At 40.0% G+C, this 14,604-nt stretch overlaps 1 protein-coding gene across 1 annotated transcript in view; it reads left to right on the top strand.

Annotated features, from left to right (window-relative positions):
• Positions 1–14,604, top strand: part of gnai2a (guanine nucleotide binding protein (G protein), alpha inhibiting activity polypeptide 2a) — a 159,551-nt gene that overhangs the window by 142,792 nt on the left and 2,155 nt on the right. Inside the window, exons 5-7 of the mRNA XM_028824619.2 lie at positions 7,155–7,283; positions 11,034–11,163; positions 11,775–11,928. Coding sequence (XP_028680452.1) covers positions 7,155–7,283; positions 11,034–11,163; positions 11,775–11,928 — 413 coding nt within the window. The remainder of the gene's footprint in view (positions 1–7,154; positions 7,284–11,033; positions 11,164–11,774; positions 11,929–14,604) is intronic.

The following is a 14,604-nucleotide window of genomic DNA, read 5'->3' as shown; positions in this document are numbered from 1 at the left end:
ATATATATATATATATATACATATATATATATATATATATAGCTGATTACCCAGTGGATTCGCTGACTGAGTGCAAGAGAAAAAAATAAAATGTATGTATAAAATAAGTTTAATTGCCAAATTTATTTTTCCACAAATAAAGAGCACTTACAATAACATAGAAATCAATATAAACAACATTAACATCATTATCATTTGAGAATATGAAGTAATATATAAGAAGCACATTGCATATAAATATAAATTATTAAACAGTAAAATGTTCTTCTATAAAACACTACTGTGGCTATTCGTTTGTCTGTCCAGGATTTTAAATGAGCTGTAGCTCGCAAACCGTTTCACCTATTGACTTGAAATTTGGTACACAGATACTACGTCACGTCTACTATTCGCTTTCCCACACATATGAATACATATATATATATATATATATATATATATATATATATATATATACACATACATATACACACACATACACATATATACATATACATACATAGTGCGTTGCAACACGGGCTGCGATTGTTACATGGGAGGGAGAGGACAAATCACAGCTTCCCGCTTTCTAATCGGGCTTGTGATTGCTGCTTTGACGGATGCCCAGATCCCACAGTATTTCCCCTTAGGAGAGGCGTTAGGCAAGTGTAATTGAATAGCGGTGCTGCAAGTTATTACTCTTTTTATCTTTATTTTATTTTATTGTAGAATCAACTCACAGCTGCGCGCACCAGTGCGTGCGTGGCGGATGCGTACGGCTGACGTTTTCATTGTCTACCACCTTCGCTAATCATTCTTGAGGCAGATTGAAGAGTTAAGTGCCAGCTTAACTGAAAAATTAAAGAAAACATACTAAGTTTTTAAAAAAATCAGTTTTAACGGGTAAAGATGCCGACGAAAGAAGAGACGCTAGGGTCAAGAGCTGCTCATTAAGCAGCAAGCTCATCAACCTCTGAGCAAACGAATGGTAAACGTACAGAGAAAGAGGATAAATACTATGAATGGTCATGTCAAGTGTATTCACTCCACGTTATCGTGCAGTGCGCTGTTACTGGTATTTTGATAAAAGAATCTGAATAACATATAAGAAGCGTATAAATTATTAAACAGTAAAAACATTAACATTTAAGAAGTAAAGATACATTGAGTACTACTGTAGTGCTTTCGGGTATAGTACATTTTTTGTTTGCCCATTACATGCATAAATGTATACATTTTTTGGTGTACCTACCCAAGAACACGCGACATGACCCGGCAGTTAAAAATTTATCGCTCCAGCAATTTTAACTCTGTTACAAAGTCATCTAATATGGTATTGCAAACGGCAGCGGGAGCGTTTCTATAAACTCAATTTAAACTTACTGTTTACACCGTGCTTTGAAGATGCATAGTATGTGACACGTGTTTCGCCGTAATTGTGGGGTCATCAGGAGTACACAGTCACTGCACTCCCTTACGGGAATCGATCCTCGGACGTAGAGGCGAAGCCCCTAACGTTGTGCCACGGCGTGAGGTTCGTTCATTTGACAGCATATAGATCGGGGTAATTACATTGCAGGCATTCGTAGTCTGATTCACAATCTGATTGTATGGGTGGTTACCTACCAGGTAACGCTTGTGGTTGGTGAGCAAGTCGGCTAATTTCTGTCACGGTGCCCTCTTTCAGTTGCGAGAAGCAGATCATACAATGGTTGAAATAGTTTAATATATATAGCAAAATCACCGCGCTTTGCAGGGGCGAATATGGTATTGCAAACGGCAGCGTTTCTATAAACTTAAAGTTACGGTTTATACCGTGCCTTGTTTCATATTCTTTTCCTACCTTATCAATTGTGTAATGTGTTTTTTTGAACAGGTTTGATTCATGGAAGAGATCACTCCTGCTGCGTTCAGTCACTTCACGTGAGCCACTGTCTTGTGTGATGTTGCGATGTCCCCGGGTTTATTTAATGTTAGCTAAGACCCGGCAGTTAAAAGTTTCTCGCTACAGCAATTTTAACTCTGTTACAAAGTGATGCAAACTCTCGTTTATACCTCGTGTCTTCTCATTAAACTTGTATCTCGCGAATATGGCATTGCAAACGGCAGCGGGAGCGTTTCTATAAAGTTAAGGTTACGGTTTACACCGTGCTTTTTTTATACCTCGTGTCTTCTCATTAAACTTGTATCTCGCGAATATGGTATTGCAAACGGCAGCGGTTCTATAAAGTTAATTTAGACTTACGGTTTACACCGTGCTTTTTTATACCTCGTGTCTTATGAAGATGCTTGTATGCGTCACTCACTCGCTTCTTATTGTTTCGCTGCCTTGTCAATTGTGTAATGAATGTTTTCTTCTGTGCTCTTTGGGGCTCCTCCTTCTTTTCTACGTACTGAGTTCACAGTCAGTTCACGTGATTACGTGGGAGGCGTGATGACGCGACACGCAACTCAGTCTCCTACGGCCATCTTGCTGCCTACCATTACAGTATATGGACAAAAAAGAGGTTCCAGTTATGACCATTACGCGTATAATTTTGAAATGAAAACTGCCTAACTTTTGTAAGTAAGCTGTAAGGAATGAGCCTGCCAAATTTCAGCCTTCCACCTACACGGGAAGTTGGAGAATTAGTGATGAGTGAGTCAGTGAGTCAGTCAGTCAGTCAGTGAGGGCTTTGCCTTTTATTATTATAGATATATATATATATACACATACACAACAAACCCTCCCTTGCCCCTGTAAAATAGCAAACAACAATGAATGAAACACGGAAAATGGCAATGATATTGAACTTGAGTCCGAGTGTACAACTGTCCTGAATGCGGATGACTGGTTAACTGATAAGAGATGCGTTTGTATTTCCCGGATTAAATGGAGCAACCTCCCCATGAATCGTCGGCTTGTGGTGGATGATGTAATCCGACCCCGGGGTCTCTGGTGATGAGGGAATTGAAGTCAGTCTGGCGGAATGAAAACAAACTGGTTGCAATGGCGCAATATCGTAAACAGCAGGTACGCTGATGCGTTGTGGTGAAATGTGATCCTTCTTCTCTCCTCTCCCCATTTCCTCCTGATTGCTTAAATAGTACTGCCGGATGTAATTGATTGTGATCGTTAACAGGTGTTTTCCAATTTGGGGCTACGGCTCTTTCCATCATCTGTCCCCCTTGTAATTTACGGGGACGACATTCACTGATGCACACATTAAACAGCAAACGGGACGATGGAAACAAAATGCACTTAGCACAGACATTGACAACACTATTACTACTATGTAGCCCCGCAACATCTTTATTGCCCAGGAAATGTGCCTGTATCCCATTAACACATAGAGCCTCTTTCACAGCTTCAGGTCCCATTTCTCTTTTTGGTCTTTGTTGAGGTATAGCTCATTCTTGTCCTGTTCTGTCCCTTTCAGCTTGGTGAACCAGTCGTACAATGGTAAACCTATTTTAAGAACCTTTTGCGTAGGATTGTTTCTTTACAAACTCGATACTGAAGTTGAACTTGAAAGCTTTGGTTTTTTGGTGCGTGGTAAGGTAAATGCTTTAGCTTGTAATTTTTCAGTTTTTTAAATTTTACACGATGTACTGTATATTGTGTGTTTGAATAAACTTTTTAAGGAGAAATCAACACATTTTGAGCCTGCATCTGGACAAAGTGTTCTCAATTGCTGATTGTATAATATTAAAAAGACAAGTTTCTAGCATTTTTGGTTTGTAGAGTATGTTTCTTCATACAGACCAATCCACTTTATGTATCATTGTCAGTAATAGCGTTTTATAGTTTTCAGTATTCCTGAATGCGATTTGACCACTTTGCGGGGGGGGACATGTCAGTATGTGAAGTTCACTTTAAAAACAACTAAATGGGAAACAAACTTGGCACTGTCAGAAGCATTCAAAGATACAAGAAGACTTTTCAATGTGAGCAAAATCACTCTTGTAACATTGCTTTTGTGCACACTGACCTTTCATTGCTAAAATCACATCATAATGTAAGAAATGTCTAGTGTGCACATCAGATATTTTGAAATTTCTTCAAGAGGTTTTATTTAGAGTTGTGGCCGAATAGAGAAACACAAGTAATCCTCTTTGACTAAGTAAAGTCTGCAAAGTTTTGGTACCTTGTCATAACAGAACTTTTTCTCTTATTTTTCAGTTTGAAAATATTCATGATGGGATTTAAGGTAATCCAAACAGTGACATCAGTTCATTGGGAAACACCCAGAACTACTCTGTTGATTTATTACACTACCTATTTAATTGCCGCAAACACAGTTTAAGTGTGTTTCGGATACAGCTTTTGAACAAGGAGACTTTGTGTCCCGCTGCCAGAACAGCAGAGGATTTGGCATATCCAGTAGGAACAGTCCCCTTAAATTGCAGTGTGCATTTTTTGGGCCATTACAGACACACACACACATACAATTAAATTCTGTCCCCAGGCATAGGCCTTTTTGGGAGGATTATTGTACAGATAGTGCCATATAGTGGTCTCGGAAAGATGTGCAGACTCACTGTTGGGTCTCCCCAGCTTATCAAATTAGCCACATGAACTGCTTGCTTTTAGAGGCTTGATCTGAGTTATGATTAAAAGTCTAGACAATTCCTTAATCTGTGATCCTGGCTAAATAATTTATTTTGACTCGGAGTTTAAAATGTAAATTCCTTCTGCTGGGAATTCAGTGAACGACTTGAGCAGATACAGTGCCTAAGCCCCCTTGCTTATTATGGTAAATGTATTTGGCTTATTTGCCTGTAATTGCTTTCCTTTATTGGTTTAGTGGTGGCAAAATAAACAACATTAATAAAGAAAGCAATTAAGGCAGAGTATGTTTGTGTTGTTTCTCATTGTATTATATGCATTTTCAAAGCAGTGTAATCCATAGCTGGACACAATCATGTAAATGGCCACACTGGCCATAATAGAGTCGATCAGTTATTTTTAAATGGGAATTGAAGGCCAGACTACCCTGCAAAGATGCACAGAGACATGTGAAAGGTACCCAGTTATTGAGCATACCCAGGACACTAGAGCTATGGGGCAGCGGTATCTGTCACCGTGTCACCCACCTTATATGCAGACAGTTCACTAATTATAATTGGTTTGAGAGATTGTTGTAATGGTGATCTTTTCTATACTGTGGGGATGCTTTTGTGAATTGAACTTGTGCATGCTTTGGGTTAATGAATCTATAAAAGTTAAATTATAAAAACAGTGTATTTCACATACCTTATTGGGACATTATAGCCACAGGAGTTCCTCTCTGTCTTGTGTGTGTGTCTCTCTCTCTCTCTCTCTCTCTCTCTCTCGTGTATGTCTTGTACAGTATATTTTTTTTTTATATTTTTTTTTAGTTCAAGTGATTTTCCACATATGAAGTCAGTATTTTTTTTATAGCTCTTTGATTACCTTCCCAATAATAACAGCCTGATGTTTCTTTATATATATGGAAAATAAATGATGTTCTTACCTGTCTGACATGGCTTGTTGTCTTTATCCCACTTCATGTAGCTCATAAAATATTCCCTTTTTGCAATGAGAAAATCTCCTTTAACATTTTCCTAGCTAATAAATAAATATTAAAAAAAGAAAATGTAAATAATTTGAGTGTAGTGTTGTGACAAACTACCGAAGTACCCAACTTGTAAAACAGTAGTAATACTAGCATTGAGCAAAAACTACCAGGGCTTGAAGTGGGCCATACCAGCATTTTTCTGTTACAGTGTACTTGGTGCTCTGACCACCCTAAAAGAAGGGACCTCCCCCCTCCTCTTTGTAGAAATAGATATTAGTTTGTTCAAAACTTGAAAGGGGGGGCGGGGGGCACTATTTGACTTGTATCAGTGTGTTGGACCTCCGAGACCCTCTGCTCTGACTTAGCTATAATATACAAATAACAATGAACTGAAAACTCCGAGGGGGACATGAGTGGGGGCACGTTCTCCAGGAAGCCAAGGACTGCAGAAGGGGGTTGCAGCTCCAGCACAGTGAGAAGCGGCATAAGTGTCTCCCTGTTGCAGAGGCCTATTGGCCTGTTAGAGTGGACACCAGCGAGCTTGGAACGTATTGTACCAGAAATGGCAGATAGTGTGGCAGTCAGGTTGCCTCTTCTGACCACAGGTGAGAGCTGAGTGGCACACGTGTGTGTGGACCGGTGGGTACATGAAGGCTGGGAGCCAGTTTGGGGATTTGCCCATTATTTACTTCAGGATCATTTTGGGGCTGATACTGAGTTGTGAAAGCTGGTATCGATACCAAAGTCCAGATTTTAGTATTGATCTAACACTGTTTGAGAGTGAATATCAAAACCAAAGAGGTATGTAGGCCAGTCTAACTGCACCCTCAAGTTGTATCTCAGTGCAGTTTGTAGTTTTTCAGTTTTTATCATCTATCACAAGTGATGACCTTGGACTAAAAGTGGTCTAGGCCTCTTTCCAGACCAAATAAATAAATAAAGCGCACTAAACACTTTTGTGGGTAACATCTCAGCCTTATGTTATGGATGAACACTTCCATTCTTGATGTTATCTGTAAGGACAATATTAGATCAGAGGAGTGTTTGTTAGAACAGTCGTTCCATTTTGTATTTCCATGTGTGAGAACTTCTTAATTCCATTCTTGGCACTTTTTTTCGTCTGGTTGATAGTTCTGAATTGGCTTTTCAAATGGCTTTAACACAGACTTTCTTCAACAAAAGCAAAGCCTTTCTTTTCTGTTACTCTTATGAACAAACTTGAGTGCCCTGCTGCACACCAGACATTGAGGTCCAGTCATCCTTTTAGGTTTTTCTTACAATCTCACTCCCCCTTCTGTCCCTTCTTTTTCCTAAAGAGAGAACAAAATCTTGATTTTCATTGGGGGAAAAAGACCACATATATGTATCATAACAGTTGATGTCCTCCTGAGTGAAATTTCAGCGATGAAATAAAATTGGAATCCGTTCACAACTAGTAACCAACATTGGGCCTTCACACTTTCTGAAATGTTGTTCAAAAATGTACCAGAGATGCTGTTAACTCCCACGTACCCGTGTTCACCTCCTGGATCAGCCGCCTCCTCCTCCACGTATTGTCAGCTGCTAATGAGACCTGACTGGGGCTGATGGCCGAGACTCCTTTGGTTTCTGAAAGCAGATTTTCTGACTAACAATCATGATCTGTCTCTACAGCTACCTGAATGACCTGGAGAGAATAGCCAAGGCAGACTACATCCCCACTCAGCAGGACGTGCTGCGGACACGTGTAAAGACCACTGGTATTGTGGAGACTCACTTCACCTTTAAGGAGCTGCACTTCAAGTGAGTGACACTGCCCAGTTCTTGAGTACTGAGAAATCTGTTATGCCTTGTGATGGTGTGTGTGTGTATGGGAGTGTGTGTGCTGTGTGGAATGTCTCTCAATTCTTAACCGGGTGACAGTTTTTATACAACAGATCAAATTAATACACTTTTTTATTTTGCATTGTGGATTTGTCTGGCCCACTTTAGACCTCCTGTGAGCTTACAGCATTCCATCTGTGCACCAGCAGCATCCTCCTCAGTGTGTGTACTTCTGTTTGGGCGTTCTTCCTCATGAAGCCTGATGTCCTTTTGATATGTTGGCCAGCAACGCTTTACTCCTGAAGATTGTGATGGGTGTCCTAAACATACTTCATAATACGTGTCTCCAAATATGAATTCAGGTTTTCTTCTGCAGGCTTAGTTTTCCTGATATTTTCATCATTTAGTGTCATCACGAAATAAAATATTAATAAATATATTTCAAATGTTAATCACTATTAAATTTAAAATATTTTCGTTATGGAACATGAACACAACTTAGATTAGTGGGGCTTGTTCATTGACTCCTCAAAAGTCAGCTGGAAAGCCATCTTTTTCCATTATGGAAAGAAATTCTCTTGCATCTCTAGCACATGCTACTAACATGAAAAGGTCAAATGAAAACATGAAATTACTTTTAGAAAGCATTCAGTATCAGAAATATAAGTGGAGTATCATGGAGATACAAAGGTAATTAAAGTTTTGCTTGGTTACACCATAGCCCGTTGTTTTTTGTGTGTACGGGACAGTAGGGACAAGAAGAAGCACTATGATCAGAAAGAGTGGCCAAAGTGCACCTCACTTGTTAACCGTCCACTTGCTGACCCTGAGAAAGTTTGCCTTCCTCTTCTGCACTTCAACTCGGACTGAACGAAAATCTTTGTTAAAACAGCTGATGAAGCACAAACTGATTTACTTGAGATGTTCATTTCTCCAGATCAGTGAGGGTGTTTTTGTAGGTCCTCCAAGCACAGAAGCATTAACAGATTTGATGAAGAGTTGAGTTATGCTGAAAAGGCCTTAAAAGTGTCTGCACGAGCCATCCTGTAATAGCGAGTGATCTTCTCAAGTTGTACCAAGTAGGGGACTACAGTATGGCACTGAAGACCCACTTCCTGGACTCTCACTTGGACTTTCTTCCTTGAAGATGTGGGTACTTTTAAAGAGCTTTTAAATATTAACCTTTTTATTTACTCAGTTATTTTATTGGCTGTAACAGTACTGTACCTTGGCCGTGTGTTGCAAGATATAGGCATAAAAAGACTAATAATTTAAATTAATAACATACTCGTCTCCTGTTCAGAATGCAGTGGGAGTGTTTGCTCATTTTTCATCTGCTCTGACAAGGCTGAGCCCTCCGACCATATCGGAAGCAATGACTTCAGTCATTTGCTATTAGTTAATTAAAATGTGTTTGCACCGTTGCTAAACATGACCGTTCAGACAAAGGGGAAAAAGCCAGTGGTTTAGAACATTGCTAAATGGCAAGTATTTGAGCTTTGTGACCGCCCACTTTCTGCAGTGCTTATGAGTGATGTGTAGTGTAGGGTGCTTCACAGACGTCCACCCTGACATTTTAAAATTCGACTCACTGAAATTGCAGTTTGCGTGTCCATTACCAGAACCCATCCATTCATCCATCTCAGCGTAGTGGGGATAAACTGGAGGGCAGACCACCAGGAGAAATTTCTGCCAGATCACTAAAGGCAGGCAAGCTTTCGTGGTGGTCATTGAAGCCGTAGATGGAGTCTGATTTTGCCTTCTCCAGAGTGCAGACATTGTTTTGACCCGTGTAGTTATTTTGTTTTCTTATGTAAAGAACTGATTTGAATAACCTACAATATTTGGTGCTGTAAACAGCCCAGTTTCTTATCTTTATGTTGTGTGCAGATCTTATCTTCAGTCAAAGTCCAGATTAGATTGAGAGGAAGCTAGTCAGGCATTTTAAAGAGACAACTCCTACAGCACGTGGGCTGTCAGACCCTGGGGGGTCTTATTTTCCATGCTGGACTGTAACATGCGGCCTGTACACCATGTTTGAGTGGGCTTGAAGAACCGTCATTACCTTCTGAAGGCCAGAGACAACACAAATGGCTTACGTGATGCTGCCTGTCGGAGCAGCCGGAGAAGATGAACATTGCATTACTTTTTGGCTGCAGTCGGTGTGTACTGCCAATATCTAAATATGCAGCACTGTGGTGGACCTAATGGATCACTAAATCCATTTGAAAGCTTTTGTGAAAAAAAGTTTTTTTATGTCGTGTCTGTTTCAAGTTTATAATTAATGAACTTTTAAGTTAGGGGAAAGGTGAGAGATGATGTGTAGAGACTGATGGGTGTCATTTATTATGAAAACACTGGACAACGTGTTTTGCCTCCTGAAAACTTTTTTGGTGATTATGATAGACCACATCAAGTTGGACATGTGTGTAACTTCAGAATTTGGAGACACGTGAAATGAACGTTTACTGAATTTAGTGTGTTTAACCACCTAATGATGCTGACACATTCCGTTAGCTCAATTGAACTACCGATGTTTTGTTGCTGATTTTCGTTTGTACTCGACGTCTGATGCTTCTCGTTTCTGTCTCCAGCAATCATCTGCCAGCTTTGACGCATTCCACTTTCTCCAATACCTTTCATCGTGTTCGTCACTGACTCACCCTGATTAGCTGGAAAGAAGTCCAAGTGTGAATGTAGACAATGAATTTTCAGCACCAGCACCATGCTACTCTTCATGCATTTGTACATTTGAAGCGTGTTGCCCACCTGCTGGGTGTTGTTTGATGTTCTTCAGTCACCAAGAAATTTCTCAACAACATCCTTGAATGCCTTCCAGGTGATTTCAAAGTGCTCGTCATTGATGATGTGTCCAAGTTGTGGACCAACAAAAATGCTTTCCTCAGTCTTGGCATCAGGTATTTGTGGAAACATCAGCCTCAGATATTGAAATCCTTCCCCTTCCTTGTTTATCACTTTCGCAAACATTTTCATCAGCCCAGGTTTTATGTGAAGAGGAGGCAAAACTCTAACAAATGGGTAATGTGCTACACTCTTCTGCCAGTTCACACTGTGGCCCTCATACAGGGTGTGCAAATCAGTGAATCGGTGGATTCCTTGACTCGGTTTAAGCGTAGCACCTTGTTAAGACCTGATGTTCTGCTGGATGAGTGCAGTGGGCTGAATGGCGGAGGCTTAGCAGTTGGTTTTCTGTGTGTGTCACTGAAGAAATCATCAATTTGATAAAATGGCACTGTGTGTGAAACTTGAGTCTGGATGTCTGCCTTTGACCAAAGTCACTGACTGACCACTCCTTGTTCATATTAGTGATACACTGAAGATGTTTGCGTCACATTGCTACAGGACACCCGGCCCTGCTTATTTCATGTAGAAGCACTTGTTTTTGCAGTCATTTACGATACCTGCAGGATCCAGACTGATGTCTCCAGCTTGCTTCTGGTGGAGTACAAAGAGATGATACCCGCCTTGACATGAAGCCCATTAAATAACTAAAGCAACACCCCAGTTACTCCTCTGGAGCGTCGCTCCTCCTACATTGAATAACTTTGTGTTCTGTTCATAAGGAAAACACAACTCATCACTCCTGTGGTGTCATGGCACCCATTCTTTATTGTCACATCCAACACGTCCTTGATGTTGTACATCTCGGGTGTAGTGTGTGTCCTACATATTCCTCACAGTGCACATCACGTTTTCTTTTCATTTTAGGATGTTTGATGTTGGCGGACAGCGCTCTGAGAGGAAAAAATGGATTCATTGCTTTGAGGGGGTAACAGCAATTATATTCTGTGTAGCACTGAGTGCCTATGACCTTGTGCTGGCTGAAGATGAAGAGATGGTAAGTCATAGCATGATAAGTCAGGATGTGGATGTGTCTGTTTTTATTGTATGCTTGACATTAAACAATAAAGTTTTGTATTTGCATTCTACCTCAGAACTTGTCGCAGTGCTGTGCGCCTGCACGCAATGAAAATAAGCTGAATTGAACAACAATCAGTGGAGAGATTGACTTATATCAACATCACATCAAAATCTACAGCAATATTTAATATGTCTTAAGAGATAAATGGATGCTATAAAAGCAAGAAAATCACAGAAACCGAGCCAGATATCACCACAGGGCTGTGGGGTGATTATCCAGTGGGTTTACACGAAGATCCCTTTGGTGTTCCACATTTTTGTGCCATTTGTTCTAGGCAGGCTGCTAATGCTTTAAAGTTTAGACTTTAAAAAGCAAACGGCAGCAGTGCCACGTACAGTATTTGAAATTGCACTAGCACCATCTAATGGTCAGGCAATGTTAATACAAGGTACTTGAGAGTCAGTGTGTTGAAACTAACTGTTGGCCTTTAATTGTAATTTTTTTTTTATTAAGCACTATATTTCTTGATTCATTATCAAAATAGGAAAAGATTTTCTCTGTGTTGACACCTGCTGTCTCTCCTACAGAATCGAATGCACGAGAGCATGAAGCTGTTTGATAGCATCTGTAACAACAAGTGGTTCACAGACACCTCCATCATCCTCTTCCTAAACAAGAAAGATTTGTTTGAAGAAAAGATCACTCGCAGCCCTCTGACAATTTGTTTCCCTGAATATTCAGGTACTTTTTGCCTTTACATTGTTCATTTATATTTTGATCTGCTCACAGACTTCATTAACCAGGTGATTTTTCACAAAGTTCTCCTTGCCAGCTTTGGGTAGCAAATTCAGATCTGATTGGTTTGAGTCATGCCACCTTGGCAGTTTCCAGCATCTAACACACACACACACATGGTGTCACTGTTGAGATACTCCGACAGCTGCTGGGCTATTATGAACTGTGCATGTCACCCCGTTATATTAGTGTTATTACTTTTATTTATTTGTCAGTCGAGGTTATATAAGGTCGTTTAAAAAATAGATATTTTACAGTTTCTTCCTATGCATATTTATGTAAGGTGTTATAGCATGGGATATGATACCAAGATGACAGTTAGCTTTTTTGGGCAGTTTATTTGTGCCCCATGGTTAATACCTGCATGTTAAGAAATGAAAAAAAGACAAAAAAAATATATCTCTAGATGCTTTTTAGAGCAGGAATTAGGTTAGGATGAATACCAGTAGCCAGTAGTTTGGTCATCCTTGTCTTAAGACAGCCATCCAGTTTTAGACAGAACTTTATTTGCCCCAAGACAATAATCGGAGTAAAAATTATTACAAACAGCAGCCTCACCACCCTTCAATTACACACAAGAGCATCCCCAGTGAGGTGCTATACAGACATTTTGCCATTGGTATAAAGGAGCCCCCACAGCGTTTCTTGACACACTTCTACAGGGTGATTCGTTGGCTGAAAGTCCTTGGTGTTGGTGTGTCACAGAGAGGATGTCCAGCATTGTTCATGATGGCACTCATTTGTGTCTTCATTCTCTCCTCCACTACCATCTCCTGGCTTGATCACCTTTTTCCAAACCAGTACAGGTGCACAGCTAGGGCCCTTCGCAGATGCAGTGGGAGTACAGCAAGGACCAGCGTTGGATTTAACGCCAGTCCATTGTAGAGCACGTGCTAAGCCAATGTGCAGCTGTGGAGGAAGACGATTCAAGAAATAGATGGAGAGTTAATCTAATGTCATATCTTCGAGTTGTTCAAGGGTCCTCTCCACGTTTCTTGGTTATATTAGTATGGACAACTAACTAAGTTGGTATAAATTTATTGGAACCGAAGTAAACATGACTGATGAGATGCACATTTCATTAAGACTTTACCAGCACATTGATGTTAATAGAATTGCTCCAATCCATTTGGGGCTTTTATCGCCAGAGTTCTGTGCCTGTTTAGAATTATAAAATGGTGATTTTATACAAGTACACACTGTCACTGTTTTCCAATCTTTTTGTTTCTGTGGCTAGTGTTGTTTTTGGTAAATCTTACCTTCACTTTCTGCAAGTTAGAATTGGTGACCAATTGCTGCTCTGTATTTAAGGTCATGATATTCATCATTTTTTCAGTGTACATCAGTTAAACAGTGCAATTACCAGAATGCTCCCTCCTAAGGTACTAATAAGTTTTAATTTCAGCTACACAAAGTGAGCTTGGCTCGTATAGCTGACATATTTTGAACAGATTTAGACAAAATTAAAGCAGTCATAGTGCTAGGCCAACAGACCTGAATGCTACACCAGGAGACAAGCAGGTCTGACAGTCGAAATCTACTAAAATGCTATAAGGCTTACGGACCATGTTAGTATCCTAGAGTGTGGAAGTGACAGTATGAATGTATTGAATTGTAAATGAATGGGCAGCAATTAAAAAGCCAGACAGTCAGGCTGGATCTGATTGTCGAGACAGATGGAGACTTGTGAACAGACCTAGAAGCGAGTTCCAGAGAGTAGGAGCCACAGCACTGAAGGAGCATTTGCCGAGGGCCATGTGACAAGTTATTGGAATAGTCAGAAGACTGGCATTAATATGAGACGTCTGCCATGAATGTTTGTCCTTCAGATGTCTATGCCTGGATGCTGTTTTTCATTAAGCAATGCTAGCTTGGTCACTGAAGCTCCTGCGAAGTGAATCTCAACATCCTCAAGGTCATGAGGTCTTCTGGCTATGGAGTATTCTTTATAAAGGGCCTTAAACATGCTTAGATGTTACTTGTATGAGTTATCCACTTTTTTTTTTTTTAACAACATTGTTTTCATTTTACAGAATTGAACATAGAATTTTTTGCTTCCAGAAATATTTTGTTTCAGTAAAGTCTGGAGCTGTTCTTTCTTTAACGTTGCATTACATTTATAAAAAAAAAAAGAGAGAGAGACGTGAGCCCCTCTTTTTGCTAACAATCTTTAAACACAGCATCATAGAACATAAAATGTCAAAAACAGTGTACAAACCAAATGTTTTCTTTACAAAACGGGGGCAAAGATGACACTCCGTTAACTTCAATGTAAAACTTTGTGGTCAACTAACCAAACAGCTGCTGCCTCAGGAGTTTATTTTGGCAAATTCCAGTGCAGCTCTGTGTGTGATCAGCTGATTTGTTTTTTTGAGATATCATAACAATGAGAGGTTCTGGTTATCCACAATTTTTTCCAAGACTATCATGGCAGTTTTTGCCGTTTATATTCTGGAGGTATTTATATTGTGAAAGACCAGTAAATAACGTGAAATTAAAAAAAAAAAAATGTATGCATTTTTATCTCCTGTGCTTTGTGGCCTTACTGAGCTTTACTGTGCCTCGCTGCCTGCATGTAAACCCCACTGAGTACTAACATGCATGTCTTCATAACAGTGGTGT

Source organism: Erpetoichthys calabaricus, chromosome 18, assembly GCF_900747795.2.
Source record: "Erpetoichthys calabaricus chromosome 18, fErpCal1.3, whole genome shotgun sequence".
NCBI classification, from domain to species: domain Eukaryota; kingdom Metazoa; phylum Chordata; class Cladistia; order Polypteriformes; family Polypteridae; genus Erpetoichthys; species Erpetoichthys calabaricus.
Note: the sequence above shows the minus strand (reverse complement) of the source record. Positions and strands in the feature narration are given on the sequence as shown.